Genomic DNA, 16474 nt, shown 5'->3' on the forward strand with positions numbered 1-16474 from the left:
CGTCAATTTTCGAACAATGTCCGTCTGTATACTATGTACATACAATCGGTCTATGTATACCTACAGCATACATACATACATATGTATACATATATGTACATATATGTACATGTATATAGGACAATAACAGTTTGCACTGCAGGAAGGTATGCGCAACCGTAGCTTCCGATTTAGGAATAGCGTACATTGTTAAGAAGGCACATCTTCACAAGGGACACCTTTCGTCGTAAACATCTCATTTATTCGTTTACCTGAGTTCGTCACTAGGCAACGTCCAACCAACGTCCAAACAACGTCCAAGTAACGTCCAAGTGACGGACGAGTTGCGACAATTCGGGAAGGAACAATCGAGTGGATACCTAGGACTGTTTATTTTGCCTGGGTCCGCCAATCACACCGGGCAACTCCATTCCCCCAACTGAGCAAAAAGTAAACAACATCTCTCTGCCCATCTTCACGGTTGACTCGAACACGTCTTCTAAGGTTGCAGCTTTTTATTGCTCATCATTATGGATGCAAAGGTAGGTCCATTGTTACCATAGTCTTCTTTGTTGTCCGATTCTTCTACTTCTATACGCGTTTGATCGCGTCAAACGCCGCATTCGATATTGCACCAAATCACGTATTCGCCCACTCTTGTCAGACAATTGCTTCATTCATAAACGAGTTGGAGGCATTAAGGCTAACTCAAATGATAGCCACAGCGCTTCCGAGTCATTGGGGACGAGAATGTGCCCCCTCCGTCCCTCCATCGGAACCACAAGGTCATCCATCAACGGAACAAGTCAAGCCCTGCTCTCAGTATGATGGCCCAGAACAATGCTGGCCGACGTGCATTTGTCGACGTTAGCAACACAAAGGACACGAGCCGGGCTCGGGATGACTCTGGTGTGGGTGGAAAGCCTGCCCTATCGGAGGTCAAGGCTCCTGGACTGTCCCAGCCAGCGCAGCGCCGGATGACCTTGTCAGGAACCAGGGGTCTTGTTGAAGGCGTTGCCACGACAAAGCCTATGAAGCCCGCCGGTAAAGCTCAACTGCCGTATAAATCGAAGCGGAACAACGCCGTATTCAAAGACCAACTGCACACTGTCCCCGAAAAAGACACATCCAAGGAAATCGACGCAGAGACGGAGGCCAAGGCCAGCCACAAGGGAATGGAGAAAGGGCGCCACTCGAACAATATTGTGATGGAACCTTCAAATGGGCTGAGTGTCGATATCGCCAGCCTCATCGAGTCTGATGCCACCGTATCCGAGACCGAGGATCTCAAAGAGCACGTGCATGTCAAGGAAACCGTGCCGGCGGTATCAGAACCCGAGGAATGGGACGGGGATGATACCGAATACCATGTTGCGCCTATCTACTCCTCTCGTGGTGATGCCGATGGAACCACTACTATCATCTATCCATGCATGAACAATGTCACTACTCGCGAGATGTTCCGGGCGAAAGACATTGTTGAAAGTGAACAATCACCGGAAGACATTGAGGAGGAACTGTTGGATACGACTATGGTTGCGGAGTATGGCGACGAGATTTTCCTTCATTTAAGGAAGAAAGAGGTATGTTTTACTATTTCGATCGATAACCAGCTCGAACTAACCAAGGCTGTAGATCGAGATGCTTCCGGTTCCCGATTACATGGCCCGTCAAAGTGAACTCCAGTGGTCGATGCGCTCGGTTCTGATGGACTGGCTTGTTCAAGTCCACCAGCGCTTCAGCTTGCTCCCTGAAACCCTGTTCCTCACGGTCAACTACATTGACCGTTTCTTGTCGTACAAGGTAGTTTCCATGGGCAAGTTGCAGCTTGTTGGTGCGACCGCGATCTTCATTGCTGCAAAGTTCGAGGAGATCACGGCCCCGTCCGTGCAAGAGATCGTGTATATGGTTGACAGTGGATACTCCGTCGACGAGATTCTGAAGGCAGAGCGGTTCATGCTCACCATCCTCGACTTTGATCTTGGATGGCCCGGCCCTATGAGTTTCCTTCGTCGTATTAGCAAGGCTGATGAATATGACCTTGAGACTCGTACTGTTGCCAAGTACTTCCTCGAGCTGGCTATTATGGATGAGCGCTTCGTCTGCACTCCCCCAGCTTCATTGCTGCTGGAGCTCATTGCCTGTCTCGCTTGCTGCTCAACAAGGGCAACTGGGTATGTTTCCCTCCCCAACCCACTCTACAATATTGCTAACATTCAGAGATAGACACCGGCACACGCTTTTTACAGTGGTTACCTTTACTCCCAGTTGATTCCGGTACTCACCACATTGATGGAATGCTGCGAGAATCCTCGCCGCCACCACGCTGCCATCTTTGAAAAGTATTCGGACCGTCGTTTTAAGTGCGCTTCGATGTTTGTTGAATCTGAGCTTGCCATGGACTTCGTTTTGCCAGAGCCTTGTGATCTCAATGATCCAGATCGCTTGGACGGCTATGCAAACTACTAATCCCTTGCCCAAACCTAATACCCCGGTGGCTCGCAGATACCATGCAAAGCTGGCTTTCATGATTGCTGGTACTCACCACCATCCGCGATCTCTAAACTTATTTCTCGTTTTTCTTTTTCGGTCAATATGGGTGTTTTCCCCTTTCTTTCGGAGTGACCGGCGAATCGGCTCCTTTATGCATGGCGTTTGCGCGTTATTTCCGTCTTTTGCACACTTTCATTCTGTCTTTTTCATGCTTTTGATTTCTTCCCAGCTCTACTGGGCTGACGACGAGATGACTTGACGCCACCATTTTCCGACATGAGAGTAAATGATCGGAAGGCGTTGACGATGATCTTTTTTTCTCACCGGGCGTTCTATTGCCTCTTTTCTTTTTGTCTTGCTCTGGGGAAACGGCTTAGTGGTAACTGGGTTAACCGTTGATACACTCTTTTATCTACACAAGTCACTGGCTGTTGCGCCACCCTACTCCAGGGCTGTATGTTGTACTGTGCTAGTAATAGTCGAATATGACGTCATATTTCTACAACTACAATTGGAACCTACATCTAAGTAGAGTAACTACTACAGCCTTGAGATACACTCTTATGGGCTTATCCCCTTGGTCTTGGTGATATCTTCCAAGCGAGGAAGATTGCATATCTTGCTAACCTCTTACCGCAATATAATGGTAAAAGTCCTATATGAATCGTTGCTGAACAAGGCGAGTATAGGCGGCTTTTCTATGTATAACCAGGGATGTATCTCGTTAATCATTTCGATTGTTTTTCCTCTATGATATATGTGTTGTATGTATTTTCAACCCCAACATCTGCCTATGCAGATCACTGATCAAGCCCATTAAACTCAATCAACTTCTTGACTGCCTCAATCACTCTATCAGCAAGACTGCTGCCATCGGATACAACCGAAGGATTATCAAACCGCTCCGTAAGAGCCTCATCAAGCATTGTGCGAAGCCGCGAAACAAGCACCCCAATCCGGGCCCAGCCACGTAGACGGAGCCAGCCGTCTACGACTAGTCCGCGACCCACAGTGTCGAGTTCTATAGAGCCGCAGAAAAGAAGGAGGGAGTATGCGTTGAAAGCTGCAAGTAAGGAAAAGAAGAACATTAGAAGCTAATATCTGAAGAGATAGAAGAGGAATAACTCACGGGTGAGATCGCGGATGAAGACCTTGCTGGTAGCCATCTTGGTGAAGTAACTGAGATATGCCGCGGAACTGGGATAGCCAGCCGCAGAGAAGAGGATGGAGCTGGGATGAATGAAGACACGGCCGTTCTCCTGATTGAAGTACTTGATAGTGCGAGCATCCGGGTCCACCTCTACGGTACCAGTAACCGAGCTAGCGAACTTCTTATCCGGGAATGAGATCTGCGCGACCTGCGGCTGGAAGGCTCCAGCAATAAGGGCGCGGATCAAGTTACGGTTCGCTGCGTTGCGGTTCCAGGCTGAAGCCGACGAGTCGGAATACTGGACTGGCAGGATGCCTGCGTCTTTGAGGGAGGTGATGAACTGCGCGCGGTTGGAGGAGATATCGCGCAGTGTTTGGTGGGAGAGGAAGTTGGCGACGCACCATGACTGAGTGCCCCAGTAGCCGCCCGGGGCGCGGGTTCGCTCGGACCAGGCCTGATATGCTGAGAGGTCGGTGAGGAGGTCGCCGTCGCCCGGGCGGGAGAAGCTTGCCTTGGCGGCGTTTGCTTCCTCGCGCTTCTCGCGTGGTGAGACGAAGGGGCTCTTGGCTGTTAGCATGGCTGCAATTGTGACGCACGGTTCCATGCAGCCGAAGATCGAGCCGTAGATCATGAGCTTGGCGCAGCGGAGGTCCGCGGGAATCATGGAGAGGTAGCGGCCCAGGGCTGTGAGTCTGTCGTGGTCTAGAGCGCCTACTCGATGCAAGAAATTCAGAGCGCCTTCGACGGCTATGCTTTCTGGCGGGGTGATCGTGTTGGCTAGGAAGGTGGCAACGTCCTCAATGCCTTTCATGGACTTGACGGATAGACACAGCTGCTCTAAGGGAACACGGCGGATCTCTGGGTCCGGTCGTGGGGCCATGTTCGATTCGGCTTTGCGCGTGTATAGCTTATAGCAGATACCCGCGCGGACACGGCCTGCTCGTCCACGACGCTGTTTGCAGGCGGCCTGTGATGCCCATACTTCTTGGAGGCGAACCATGTTATCCTTGGGGTCGTAGCTCGTTTCCTTGACTCGACCGGTGTCAATGACGGCAACAACATCCTCGATTGTGATTGAGGTTTCCGCGACGTTTGTAGCGGCAATAACCTTTCTCTTTCCCCTTGGCGCACTCTGGAATACTCGTCGTTGTTCGACTGGGAGCAAGGAGGCATGCAATGGCAGAGGATGCATATCGGGAATCCTCTTGACTGCGTTCAGGCACCGATCGATCTCCAAAGTACCAGGAAGGAATATCAAGATGGCTCCCGGTTGGTCTCCTAGCTGAGCATCGATGTATTCGACAGTTGCTGCGATCAAATCATAGTTTATTCCCATACCCACGCTCCGCAGGGCCTTTCCAAGTGTTTCTTCACCCCGAGACGGTTCTTCCTCATCGTCATACTCCTCGGCAAGTTCTGGCGCAAATGATGTGTACCGAATAACGTCATCCAAGTAGTAGTCTTGGACAGGGAATGTTCTGCCGGGAATGTTCACGAGTCCAACAGATCTTTGACTGCCAAAGTATCTCATGAAGATACCAGCATCGAGAGTGGCACTCATGAGAATAACTTTCAGGTCCTTGCGATAATTGAGAACATCCCTTAGCAGCGCCAACAAGAAGTCTGTATCCAAACTCCGCTCGTGGACCTCGTCGACCACCACGTGCGATACATCTGCGAGGGAGCTTGCAACATTGCCATCCGCATCGCCACCTGATTGGATCCGGCGTAGCAAGACACCGGTAGTTACGAAAGTAATCTTTGTTGAACCAGGCTTAGCTTTCGACTCGCCTCGGATCACGTATCCGACTTCATCACCGACTACTGCGCATCGCTCATCGCTGACTCTGTCGGCAAGACCCAGGGCCGAGATACGTCGTGGCTGCGTGCAGATGATGTTGGCAGCACCGCCCAGTCCTCGCTGGATCATGTCGTCCAGCACAAACTGTACGGATTGTGTACTTTTACCACTACCAGTCTCACCCGAGATGATAGTCACCTGATTTGAGTTGACGGCGTGGATGATTTCATGTTGGATGTTCCATGCAGGAAGTGCTTTTCTTTTCCGGGTCATCTCAATCTGCGGTGCAGTATCTTGTTTGGCCTCCCAAGCATCTCGGATCGCTAAGCTTCGTTCCGAGTCAACCTTCCAATCAATACCTCTGCGATTCTTCCGTGCCGAACGCACAGGAATTTGGAGGGTCTCAGCTGCCGACGAAGCCGTCACAGCGGAAATCTCTCGCAATTTACCCGGGTTCTCCATGATACTCGGTAGGTTGACCTCCAGCCAATCCATGATGTTGAAAATCATAGATTCACCGGTAAAGTTTTCCTCAGCATACTGCACTGCCCGACGAATTGCACTGAGACGTATATAAGCTGGGACGCCCTTGGCCTGGATTGATATAATAGGAGGTGTGGTTGGATAATGGGCGGAGGGCTTTTGGAAGCGGAAAGTTGTGTTTGGTGGAATTTCCGACGCCTCACTATTAATCTCGCAGACCTTGGCTGATATGCGGTGATAACGTTCTCCGAAGATGGCCTCTAGCGTAGTCGCTTCTTCTGCCCAAGCCTCTTCATCCTCATCCGCCACTAATGGGGCCGAGAATTGAGTCCCATGGGCTAAAGTCCCTTGCATATGCTCAGCGGCTGCCAATTCATCGCCGTCCTTGCTGTCCAAAACTTGCGAGCACATATCGGCTGGGTAGCCAACAGATGCCAGCCGTTTGACTTTGGCCTCGCGAGCGAGATCAACAGAACCAAGACTGACTCCCGCTGAATATCCTTCCGGTAGAGACCACCGTGGGAGGTCATCCTCAGGAACGTAGATGAGCAGCCACTCCAAGATCTCCTCGCGGTCTTTGCATTCCGCTGCAGCTTCTTCCACATGGCTGCGACGGAACCCTAAACCGGTAAACTCGTCCGCAATGATTTTCTTTTGGTGTTCGGGGATCTTCACGCCATATGGGTTCCAAACTGTATGCTGTCGCAAAAGGCCTTCGATATCTCGTCGAATTCGTGTACCCATATCCACCTTGGGCGCCTGCGACCAGATACGTTTGCTCCTGGCATCCCCGTTTCCTAGCCCTAATTCCACGTTTGTGGCGTTCTCCTTTGCCTGGGATTTTTCACGATCTGCCCGCTTCTTTGCCAAATCGGCGGCCGCGCTCTCTCTCTCTTGCTTGGCTAAGAATGGGTCTGCCTCATACATCCAGCCCTTGCCTTCCCGAGTCTCTGCTGCTTTAATTTCTCCAAATTCCTCCTTCCACAATTTCTTGTATGTTGGAGGCATCATCATATGAATATTGCGCATATTGCATACTCGGAACAGAGCAAATGCTGCACCAAAATGGCGCGCTTCGAGGGCTGTGGGCTGCCCAGCGAGTTGCTTATGGGACGGAGGGAGCTTTATCGGTGGGAGCACGATCAATTCCTTGGTCTTAGGATCTATCTTCTTCATCGTTACGGACGACACAAAGCCATCGGCGGTTTTAATCTGCAATTGTCGCAATCTATCAGCATCTAGTTTGGTATATGGGTCTGTAGACATGCGACGAGTGCTATTGGGAGATTTGATTACCATGCTGTATTCAGGCTTTTCCCATTTTTGCTTCTGACAATGCTCCGCCAACATATTGACTGGTAGCTTCCCTGTCCATGATGCGCCGCCAATGACATCCTTCACGGACGGTTTCTTGGGCTCCTCCGGCGCTTGCTTCTTCGCTTCGCCGGCTTTCTCCGCAACGGCTTTGGCTTGTTTGGTACCCGGTTTGGGGCCGCCCTTGCCATCACCTTTCTTCTTAGGTGGCATTTTGTGTGTGGGTGAGAGATAACTTTTTGGAGCTTCAGGCAAAAGAGCGACCCGCACTAAACCGCTTTGGGGTTGCGGGGAGCATACGGAGGGAAGCAGTGACCGTGGGGGACTTAACTCCCACTGACATCATGTCTTGTACTCTTACTCGGTCCATTGATGTGATACTTGGATATTGTTGTTCAAGGGAAATGCTATAGATAGTGTCTACTGTGTGACCACAAGTCAGACTTCTACACCATCATGTCTGGGGAACACCCCAATTCGAGCAAGGATGACACGAAGGAGCATCCTGGGACAGAGAAGAGAAATGCTTGTAATGATACACAGAGCCTTCACTGAAAATTACTTGACTGACCTTATCGGTTTGACAGTTACCGAACTCCTGGCTCCCAAAAGCAAGCAACCTAAGCACGCGACTAAAACCCCGTCCGATCGAAATGCGGCCAAAGGCAAGGCTGCATTTAGTGTTCGCGACGAACTAGGCGCCTACATCGCAAAGCCTGAGACTTACGGTCCCGATGTCGTAGTCTACCACAATGCCGATTTTGTGGCGATACACGACATGTTCCCAAAGTCATCACTACACCTCCTCCTTCTCCCCCGCGACCAGACCAAAACGCGCCTACATCCATTTGATGCGTTCGATGACACCGAGTTCCTAGAAAAAGTGAAAGCTGAAACCCGAACACTGCGCAAGCTAGCAGCGGGTGAGCTGCGACGCAAATATGGGAAGGACTCTGCCCAGGAGCAGGCGAGGCAGGCGGCGCTGAGCGCGGATCCGCCGCCCGACGAACTACCGCAGGGTCGGGACTGGGAAGAGGATATTGTGGTGGGGGTGCATGCGGTCCCATCCATGAATCACTTGCATGTCCATGTATTATCCGTGGACAGGTATAGCGAGCGCTTGAAGCATCGGAAACACTACAATAGCTTTTCCACACCGTTCTTCGTGCCAATTGAGGACTTCCCACTGGCAGAAGATGATGTGCGACGGTATCCGACGGAAGAGGGGTATCTGAAGCGAGATTTTACATGCTGGCGCTGTGGCAGGGGCTTTGGGAATCGGTTTGCGGAGTTGAAGCAGCATCTGGAGCAGGAGTTTAAAGAATGGAAGAAACTGTGACCTATCGGTCTGTGCTTGCGAAGATATACCAGTACTGCCAAAACAGGCACAGCACGGTATACAATGGATTGGACTCCCCAAAAGTGATCCTGCTTGGCGTCCGAGGAAGCTAAACTGGGCCAAAACTCTTCTATTTGGTAGATATACATGTCACTTGTGACAAGCGGTGGGGGGTCGGTGCATTTCCAGCACGTGCCCAATGCTGCCCTGACACTAGACAAGAACTCTGAAAATGATATGCATTGAACAGAGCTGTTCCTTCCTCCACCTGCGATATTGTCGCGTGTGCACTTACGCACGGGCCTTAGAGCGGCCCTTGACCTTACGGGCCTCCGGACGGTTGATGTGGTGAGAGGGAATCCAATCAGCGTTGTAGGTACTGGCAGAAGAAACCGCAGCGCCGGTGGAAGTCTCCTCGGTAACCGGCGTCTCAACGCGCTTTGAGCCCTGGGTGCGCTTCTCACTGGTCTTTCCGGACTTGCGCTTCTGGGGGAAGTAAGGAGCGACCCAAACGGTGTAGAAGAAGTAACCAGTGCCAGAGACACAGGCCAGCAGGAAAAAGTAGAGGAAGATGCTGATCGTAATCGTTAGTCCCATTGCCCTCACATGACCAAGGTAAAAGGGGGGTTCCTACATCTGGGGGTCGAAGATGCTGGTATCCGCCTCCACGATGCTAACGGTGCCATTGTGGGCAAGAATAGGAAGCAAGCGGCCCTCGCTGTCCGAAATAATGGCAGAAAGAGTCATCTGGAGATCCTGGGGGTGCATCTCGGTGGCGAAGCTGTAGCTGATTGTCTCCTTCTCGCCAGCGGGAACTTCGATAGCATAACGAGTAGCAGTCAAGTTGCGGACAATCTGGGTCTGATCATCGGGTTTCCGAAGGCTACCGCCGACAAAGTTCACCGTGATAGGGTTCGGCTCATCATTGGAGATGGCGATCAGCGCCTGGGTAGGGTGACCGTTGACAAGCTTGATACCGAAGATCTCGGAAGCAGGGAAAGAGGCCTGGGCCGAGACAGCCAGAGTGGGAACCTCTGCTTCAGCATTCTCAGTATCCTACAAGTTCAAAACCAAACAATTAGTCAATTGAGTCATGCGACATAGTCCCCGGGACAAATCGAAGACGAAACACATACAGCAGCAAAGCTGGTGCCAACCAAGGCCTGGAGAGAGAGTAGAGCCAGAGAGAGGAAACCGAAGCGAGTCATATTGAAACCGGAGGAGAGCGAAGAAAGAGGAAGAGAAACAGAAACAGGGAAAGGTCGAATGTCAAGACGAGGCGAAGGGGAATATTTGGCTCCACGTATGCAAAACCGGGGGGCTGACTCAGCCAGATAACACCCGCGGTCTTTAGATTGATTTTTTTTTATTTCAAGCAAAGACGACTATAAAATCCCTCTCCCTATATCAATTAATTTAATAAAGGCGATCACTGATCATTGGTGATTACAGTGATTCCAACACTTTACGCGCTTTGTAGATTGTCACCTCCTGCAAGCGCCTGCCCAGCGGAATTTGTTGGCTTTGATCAGACTTGAAACTTGCTTCTCTCCCTTACTTTCTTTCTTCCTTATCTTCTGTCGCATTCATCCTCTTCGCAATTCCATCCATTTTGAAATCTTCAAAAGATACTCATCAATCTACAAAAATGGCGACCCAAGCATATTTAGAGCGCTATCGTCAGCTGAGTGCTCTGGACCAGCAGAAGAATGACTTCATTGAGGTACGAACCCAATTCCTCCCTTGGTCCGTGATTCATTCTAACAAAACTCATTATAGGAACTTCTTCAACGTGTGACCGCCCTAGAGAATTCCTTCCAACAAGAGAAACTCGACCATGAACGTGAAACCCGGTTCAATCGTGAGGTCCAGGTGCATGAAATGGAGCTGATGGACCAGATATCAGTTGTCAAGAAAATGATGGTGAGCAAAGCCGTGGATGTGTTGGTTGTCTAAGCGCAGGCTAACATATCCTTTTTCCCTTCCAGGACCGCGAACCATTCGTTGTGTTGCTTTTAGACGGCGAAGGAATAATATTCAAGGACGAATTTCTACAACTAGGAGAACAGGGTGGACGCAATGCGGCCAAGCAGCTCTGGAAATCTCTCCAGAGTTATGTGACGGCAATTCTTTCCACGATCACCGAGCCGAAGATAATGACCAAGATCTATCTTAATGTGAAGGGACTTATGGAGACTTACGCCCGGGGAGGAATCACCCTAGAGGCCTCCACAATCAGTGAATTCATTCGTGGATTCAATGAGAGTGCATCATTCTTCGAAATTGTGGACGTTGGAACCGGCAAAAACAAGGCGCATGATAAAATCAAGGGTATGTGGTACAACCTGACATAACAGGAACTGTTGCTGATTCGCTTCCTCCAGAGGCATTCAAGCTTTACTTATACAACTGCCATTGCCACCAACTCTTCCTGGGCTGTCCCTCCAATGAAGAGTATGCTCGGTCATTGACAGAACTCATTTCTGGTGCGAATTATAAGGGCCGAGTCTCGCTGGTTGAAGGTCTTCCACTCGAGAAGGAATTTGATTATTTCCGAGAGCAGGACTATCGGATTACCCAGTTCCCAGATGTTTTCCGCGCCACAAAGATTGCTCCAATTACGTTGACTACACCGAGCACAGCGAATGCGTCGAGTGCACCGTCTTGGGCTGCTCCCTGGAAAAGCGCAATACCCTCGCGGACTTTGCTCACACCTTCGCCAACCCAGCAGTTCCAAACACCTGCTCCTTTGTCACGAACCTCTACCAGCACCAGTGTGTCAAATTTGGGCGCCCCATTGGCCCCAGTGACGAATAAACCCGAGTCTTCTGATTTCCAGGTTGTTCGGTCCAAGGTGCCTGGTGCAACCCCGCCAAAGACGGTGGAACGAAATAAGTATGGCCAGCGCGTTGATCGGCTCGACTTCAAGAGCATTCCTCGTGATGATCTTAACAAACTAAAGAAGCTCAAGCTTTGCAATTATTATTTCTTGCTCGGTGAATGCCCTAATGAGGAAAATTGCTATCATGACCATGATCGCAAATTGTCCCGTCAAGATCTGCACATTCTTTCTGCCATTGCCCGCATGACACCGTGCCGCTTTGGTTTAGAATGTGATGACGTTGAGTGTATCTATGGTCACCGTTGCCCTCAGAGCGAGCCTGGTAAAAAGACTTGCTTCCGAGGCGACAGCTGCCGCTTTGAGCCCGTGGCGCATGGTATCGACACCAACATTGTCAAAGTTACGAAAATTTGAGTGGCAATCTCGAATCTTATGCTCACCTCGGGCTATCTGGACCTTTCGCACTTGCAATAGGGCTCTAAAATATTGTCTATTGAGTTCGGCGTGACCAGGTTTGAGATTTCACGGCGAAAAGGTCCAATGGAAGCACCCATGACATTATCAGAATTTCGATCATTCGGGAGTTATGGACGGTGCATGAGAGCAGGCTTGCTATACAATCATTGAGAATTCGACGTTTTCTTTTTCCATGCGGGTGAAAAAGGCGGTTCCAGGCGCAAAAGACACTATGTACTATCTATCTATTGATTCGAAATTTTTAAATTGTATTAGTATAAAGAATCAATTCACATGAGATTTCTTCAAGGGGTATTTGAATTGATAGTATTACAGGACTTGAGAATCGTACAATTTATGTGTGGATAGTCGTGCCGAACATGGCAAATCGTCTCTCCCATCCAAAGCAATCAGGGTGAGTGCACATCCCGCCGTCGATATCCATAGCGTCGGGATCTTTGCCGTGGGTGCACCGGACGCCATATTCCTTGATGCAGCACTCGAATGGGCACGACTTGACCGGTCCCCAACTCTGTTGACCAGAAGCCATGGCTTTCGACTTTTCCTCCTCGAGATTGCCCCATAGGAGGAAGAGCTTCTCTTTTATTGCTTCCAGTCTTCGCGGGTTGCTGCGGAGGTTGAACGCATAATCGTCCAGAAGAAAATCACCATCTTGGCCGCACACATAGAGCTTCATCACTTCTCGGGGCTGTTGTTTGGAAGGTTTGGGCTCAACCCCCTCCACGAGAAGGCAAAACCGCCATTCCCAGCCATACTTAGGCTCGGTTGTACCGTCCCCACTTCTGAACAGGGGAGCGCTAGTGGTTTGAACTGCAAAGTCTTCTACCTTTGGGGGAAAGAAGTCGACCACTCGGACTTGAGAGTGATAATTGACGTTCTGGAAGGGAAGTTTGTAGACAATGCCCCCTGGAGCATTGTTTATATGTGTTTCTGCCAACAATATCTTCTCGAGAGGGAGAGTTGGCACTGTGTAATTTCTTATTTTGACTAAACCTGTATCAGCCAATACGCTTCTCCTAGGCAGGTAACCAACTCACCATGTTGATTCAACTTGATTCGTGATGCTACTGGCATGGTTAGTTGGCCTTCTTCTTTTCGTGTCTCCTTTTTCTGCTCGACTCTCTTGTTCCTTTTTTTGGCCTTTTTGGTATCAGCCTTGGGTTCACCGTGGATTTTCCAGTATTCTGTTCGCCGGTTCATCAATTCCCGTACACGCTCGTCATCGCCACCATCCACCTTCCTGACATGGATCTTCTCTGGGTATCGTCTGTCTTCATGAACAGCGGCTTCCAAGCCACCACGCTGGGCTCCCTTGATACGGGCATATGTTATTAGAGTGATGTCGCCTGGCTTGAGGTGTGCTCGGGCATAGGTGGCATGGGGCTCCCATAAAGTCACTTGAATGGTCAATTTACCCCATGGGCCTGGCCAGTTCTTCGTCTTGTGTATGTAATTAAATCGGTCGCCCTCAGGGCCCGAGTCATCATCTTCTCCGGGTTTCTTGTAGTCAACAAGTTGCTCATTTTCAGTAAAATCAGTCAAGTATAGTACGCATCTCTCGCTGTCATAAGTATTGAGGTCCACAACTTGGCCAAGTAACTGACACAATTGGCGATCCTTCGCAAACTGAATAGGGATACACGGTAACCCTCCATATTTTGGGGATGGAACGGAAGCCTGAACATGAGCAGGCTGCTGGAAGGCGGTTACACTGCGCGTCATGGGTTGTTGCACAGGGGTTCTCTCAGCAGATACGCGATCCAGGAGTGATTGTGCCTGGTCCTTTTCCTTCAAACTCGGCTCGAAAGGAATAGGACCGCTGGTGATGAACGGGCTTGAGCTCAAACTTGGCTCTGGCCGGAAAATAGCCCATGGCACAATGGAATTCTGAGAGACAACTGCAGTTGGTCTGTTCTGGTAAATTGTCACCTGAATCGTATCAGCTTACTATGCTGCTGCATTCAGGTCAATCCACTCACCCGGACGTTCCGTAGTAGGACTACATCGTTGAGCTCGACGTTGGGAAGGTGACTTTCATCATCATTGAAATACTTGGTTTTCAGACCACCTTGCCAGGTCGGTGCATCAAAATTAGAATCTTTGATGGTGAATGTGATGCATGCCGACGAGCCTCTGGTCCGAAAGAGTGATAGCTTGTCGACCACGACTCCCAGGACATTAAAGTTCCCTTGTGAAGAGCAAGCTGTGGCAACATCCACTATATCACCTGAAGCCATGTCGTTGGTTGATGGGAAGAGCTTGGATTAGACGTCCTGCAAGCTCCCGATGAGATATCACAAACCCACTCAGAGAATATGTACGTTCTTTTTGTCAATGTACATCCATCATAGAGCAATTGCTTTGAATAAACACCTAAAGAAGGAGAATTGTAAGAGCTCAAGGAGGAAGAGCTTGTTGCCCAAACCCGTGGATGTAAATAAAATTAGCCATCACGTGATATGATCGTTTCCCCTCCCACAGAAGTCTTCTCCCCCACATCAGATCCCTCCCTCTTCCTTCTTCCTACTCTCCTTCCATCCCCCAGCGCGCCCACTCACATCACCCACTACATAATTACCGCGGCGCGCTTACTTTCTTCTTTCCATCTTCATCATGGCGGAACGCTATATTCCCGAACACCGCCGCACGCAGTTCAAGGCCAAGAACCAGTTCAAGCCCGATGAGCTCCGCCGCCGCCGTGAAGAACAGCAGGTCGAGATTCGCAAGGCCAAGCGTGATGAGAACTTGGCCAAGAGACGTGGTATCCAAACCCAGGATGGTAGAATCGGTGTTGGTGGCATGGCTGCCGCCACTGAGAGTGATGATGAGGCCAGTGCTATTGAGAGTGAGGTAGGCCTTGGAAATTTTCTTTGATCCTTTTTGAATTTGTTTTATTATTCTCTATTCCTGTTTGAATTTCTACGGGCTTATGGTGTGGTTGCCACCCTCCGGGGTCTTCTGGGATTTCTTTGTTTTTATGATGCGATCATCAACAAGGAATTTTTTTCACCGCCCTGTTGCCATGGCCCACGAAGCCCCTCCAACTCGGATCTTCAAGACCGTGCCCCACTGCAATAAAAAAAAAAACATCGTGAAAATTCCCAAGCTAACGTGATGGATCATATAGCTCAACGTCGAGCTTCCCCAGATGGTGAAGGGAGTTTTCTCCGACCAAGTTGAGGAGCAGATTCAGGCCACCACCAAGTTCCGCAAATTGCTTTCTAAGGAGCGCAACCCACCTATCGAGCGTGTTATCGAGACTGGTGTCGTTGCCCGTTTCGTCGAGTTCCTCCGCTCGCCTCACACCCTCGTTCAGTTTGAGTCTGCCTGGGCTTTGACCAACATTGCCTCGGGTTCCGCCCAGCAGACCCAGGTCGTCATTGAAGCTGGTGCCGTCCCCATCTTCGTCGAGTTGCTCAGCAGCCCCGAGCCCGATGTCCGTGAACAGGCTGTGTGGGCCCTCGGAAACATTGCTGGTGACAGCCCTCACTGCCGTGACTTTGTTCTGGGTGCCGGTGCCCTGCGCCCGCTTCTTAACCTCATTAACGATGGCCGCAAGCTGAGCATGCTCCGCAACGCTACTTGGACTCTTAGCAACTTCTGCCGTGGCAAGACTCCCCAGCCTGACTGGAACACCATTGCCCCCGCTCTTCCCGTCCTTGCCAAGCTTATCTACATGCTGGACGACGAGGTCCTGATCGATGCTTGCTGGGCTATCTCTTACTTGTCCGATGGTGCCAACGACAAGATCCAGGCCGTTATTGAGGCCGGTATCCCCCGTCGCCTGGTTGAGCTCCTTATGCACGCTTCTACCTCTGTCCAGACTCCCGCCCTCCGTTCCGTGGGTAACATTGTCACTGGTGATGACGTCCAGACCCAGGTGATCATCAACTGCGGCTCTCTCCCTGCTCTGCTCTCCCTCCTGAGCTCTACCAAGGATGGTATCCGCAAGGAAGCCTGCTGGACCATCTCCAACGTCACTGCTGGCAACTCCAGCCAGATTCAGGCAGTCATCGACGCTGGCATCATTGCTCCCCTCATCAACCTTCTCGCCAATGGTGACTTCAAGACCCGCAAAGAGGCTTGCTGGGCTATCTCCAACGCCACTTCCGGTGGTCTCCAGAAGCCTGATCAGATTCGCTACCTTGTTTCGCAAGGGTGCATCAAGCCCCTGTGCGATCTCCTGGCCTGCCCTGACAACAAGATCATCCAGGTTGCTCTTGATGGTCTCGAGAACATCCTTAAGGTCGGAGACATGGATAAGGAGGCTGGCCAGCCCGGTGAGGCTCGTGTCAACCGCTACGCTCTCTTCATCGAAGAGGCTGGTGGCATGGAGAAGATCCACGATTGCCAGAACAACGCCAACGAGGAGATCTACATGAAGGCTTACAACATCATCGAGAAGTACTTCTCCGACGAGGACGAGGCCGGTGGTGATATTGAGGAGCTTGCTCCCCAGCAGACCCAGACTGGATTCACTCTCGGCACTGGCCAGCAGCAACCCGGTGGCTTCAACTTCGGCAACGGCGGTGATAGCATGGATATGTAAAGGCTTGTCTTTTGCCCATCCACTATCCTCCTCCCTGTATCTTCTTC

The 16474-nt window shown here is 50.6% G+C and overlaps 7 protein-coding genes across 7 annotated transcripts; 4 read left to right on the forward strand and 3 right to left on the reverse strand.

Moving 5' to 3' along the window:
* Window positions 1–509: 509 nt before the first annotated feature.
* N7489_000515 (cyclin family protein) lies at window positions 510–2448 on the forward strand (the record flags this gene model as incomplete). Its single annotated transcript, XM_056706270.1, has 4 exons — window positions 510–521; window positions 699–1562; window positions 1615–2153; window positions 2229–2448. The coding sequence occupies 4 exons, from the start codon at window positions 510–512 to the stop codon at window positions 2446–2448; spliced, it is 1635 nt and encodes a 544-aa protein (XP_056570572.1).
* Window positions 2449–3272: 824 nt separating this feature from the next.
* On the reverse strand, window positions 3273–7433 carry N7489_000516 (RNA helicase; the record flags this gene model as incomplete). Its single annotated transcript, XM_056706271.1, has 2 exons — window positions 3273–3535; window positions 3602–7433. 2 exons carry the CDS (start codon window positions 7431–7433, stop codon window positions 3273–3275), a joined length of 4095 nt encoding a protein of 1364 aa, XP_056570573.1.
* A 243-nt stretch (window positions 7434–7676) lies between these two features.
* Window positions 7677–8559, forward strand: N7489_000517 (DNA 5'-adenosine monophosphate hydrolase; the record flags this gene model as incomplete). The annotated part of the gene is made up of 2 exons (XM_056706272.1): window positions 7677–7749; window positions 7808–8559. The coding sequence occupies 2 exons, from the start codon at window positions 7677–7679 to the stop codon at window positions 8557–8559; spliced, it is 825 nt and encodes a 274-aa protein (XP_056570574.1).
* Window positions 8560–8850: 291 nt separating this feature from the next.
* N7489_000518 (putative translocon-associated protein, alpha subunit) lies at window positions 8851–9767 on the reverse strand (the record flags this gene model as incomplete). The annotated part of the gene is made up of 3 exons (XM_056706273.1): window positions 8851–9133; window positions 9194–9615; window positions 9696–9767. The coding sequence occupies 3 exons, from the start codon at window positions 9765–9767 to the stop codon at window positions 8851–8853; spliced, it is 777 nt and encodes a 258-aa protein (XP_056570575.1).
* A 440-nt stretch (window positions 9768–10207) lies between these two features.
* Window positions 10208–11815, forward strand: N7489_000519 (CCCH zinc finger protein; the record flags this gene model as incomplete). The annotated part of the gene is made up of 4 exons (XM_056706274.1): window positions 10208–10282; window positions 10339–10482; window positions 10548–10890; window positions 10944–11815. The coding sequence occupies 4 exons, from the start codon at window positions 10208–10210 to the stop codon at window positions 11813–11815; spliced, it is 1434 nt and encodes a 477-aa protein (XP_056570576.1).
* Window positions 11816–12212: 397 nt separating this feature from the next.
* On the reverse strand, window positions 12213–14115 carry N7489_000520 (uncharacterized protein; the record flags this gene model as incomplete). Its single annotated transcript, XM_056706275.1, has 3 exons — window positions 12213–12865; window positions 12916–13807; window positions 13858–14115. 3 exons carry the CDS (start codon window positions 14113–14115, stop codon window positions 12213–12215), a joined length of 1803 nt encoding a protein of 600 aa, XP_056570577.1.
* Window positions 14116–14414: 299 nt separating this feature from the next.
* On the forward strand, window positions 14415–16427 carry N7489_000521 (karyopherin alpha; the record flags this gene model as incomplete). The annotated part of the gene is made up of 2 exons (XM_056706276.1): window positions 14415–14728; window positions 15006–16427. The coding sequence occupies exons 1-2, from the start codon at window positions 14492–14494 to the stop codon at window positions 16425–16427; spliced, it is 1659 nt and encodes a 552-aa protein (XP_056570578.1). The 5' UTR covers window positions 14415–14491.
* Window positions 16428–16474: the final 47 nt, after the last annotated feature.

This window comes from Penicillium chrysogenum (genome assembly GCF_028827035.1).
Source record: "Penicillium chrysogenum strain IBT 35668 chromosome Unknown utg000001l_segment0_segment0, whole genome shotgun sequence".
NCBI lineage: Eukaryota > Fungi > Ascomycota > Eurotiomycetes > Eurotiales > Aspergillaceae > Penicillium > Penicillium chrysogenum.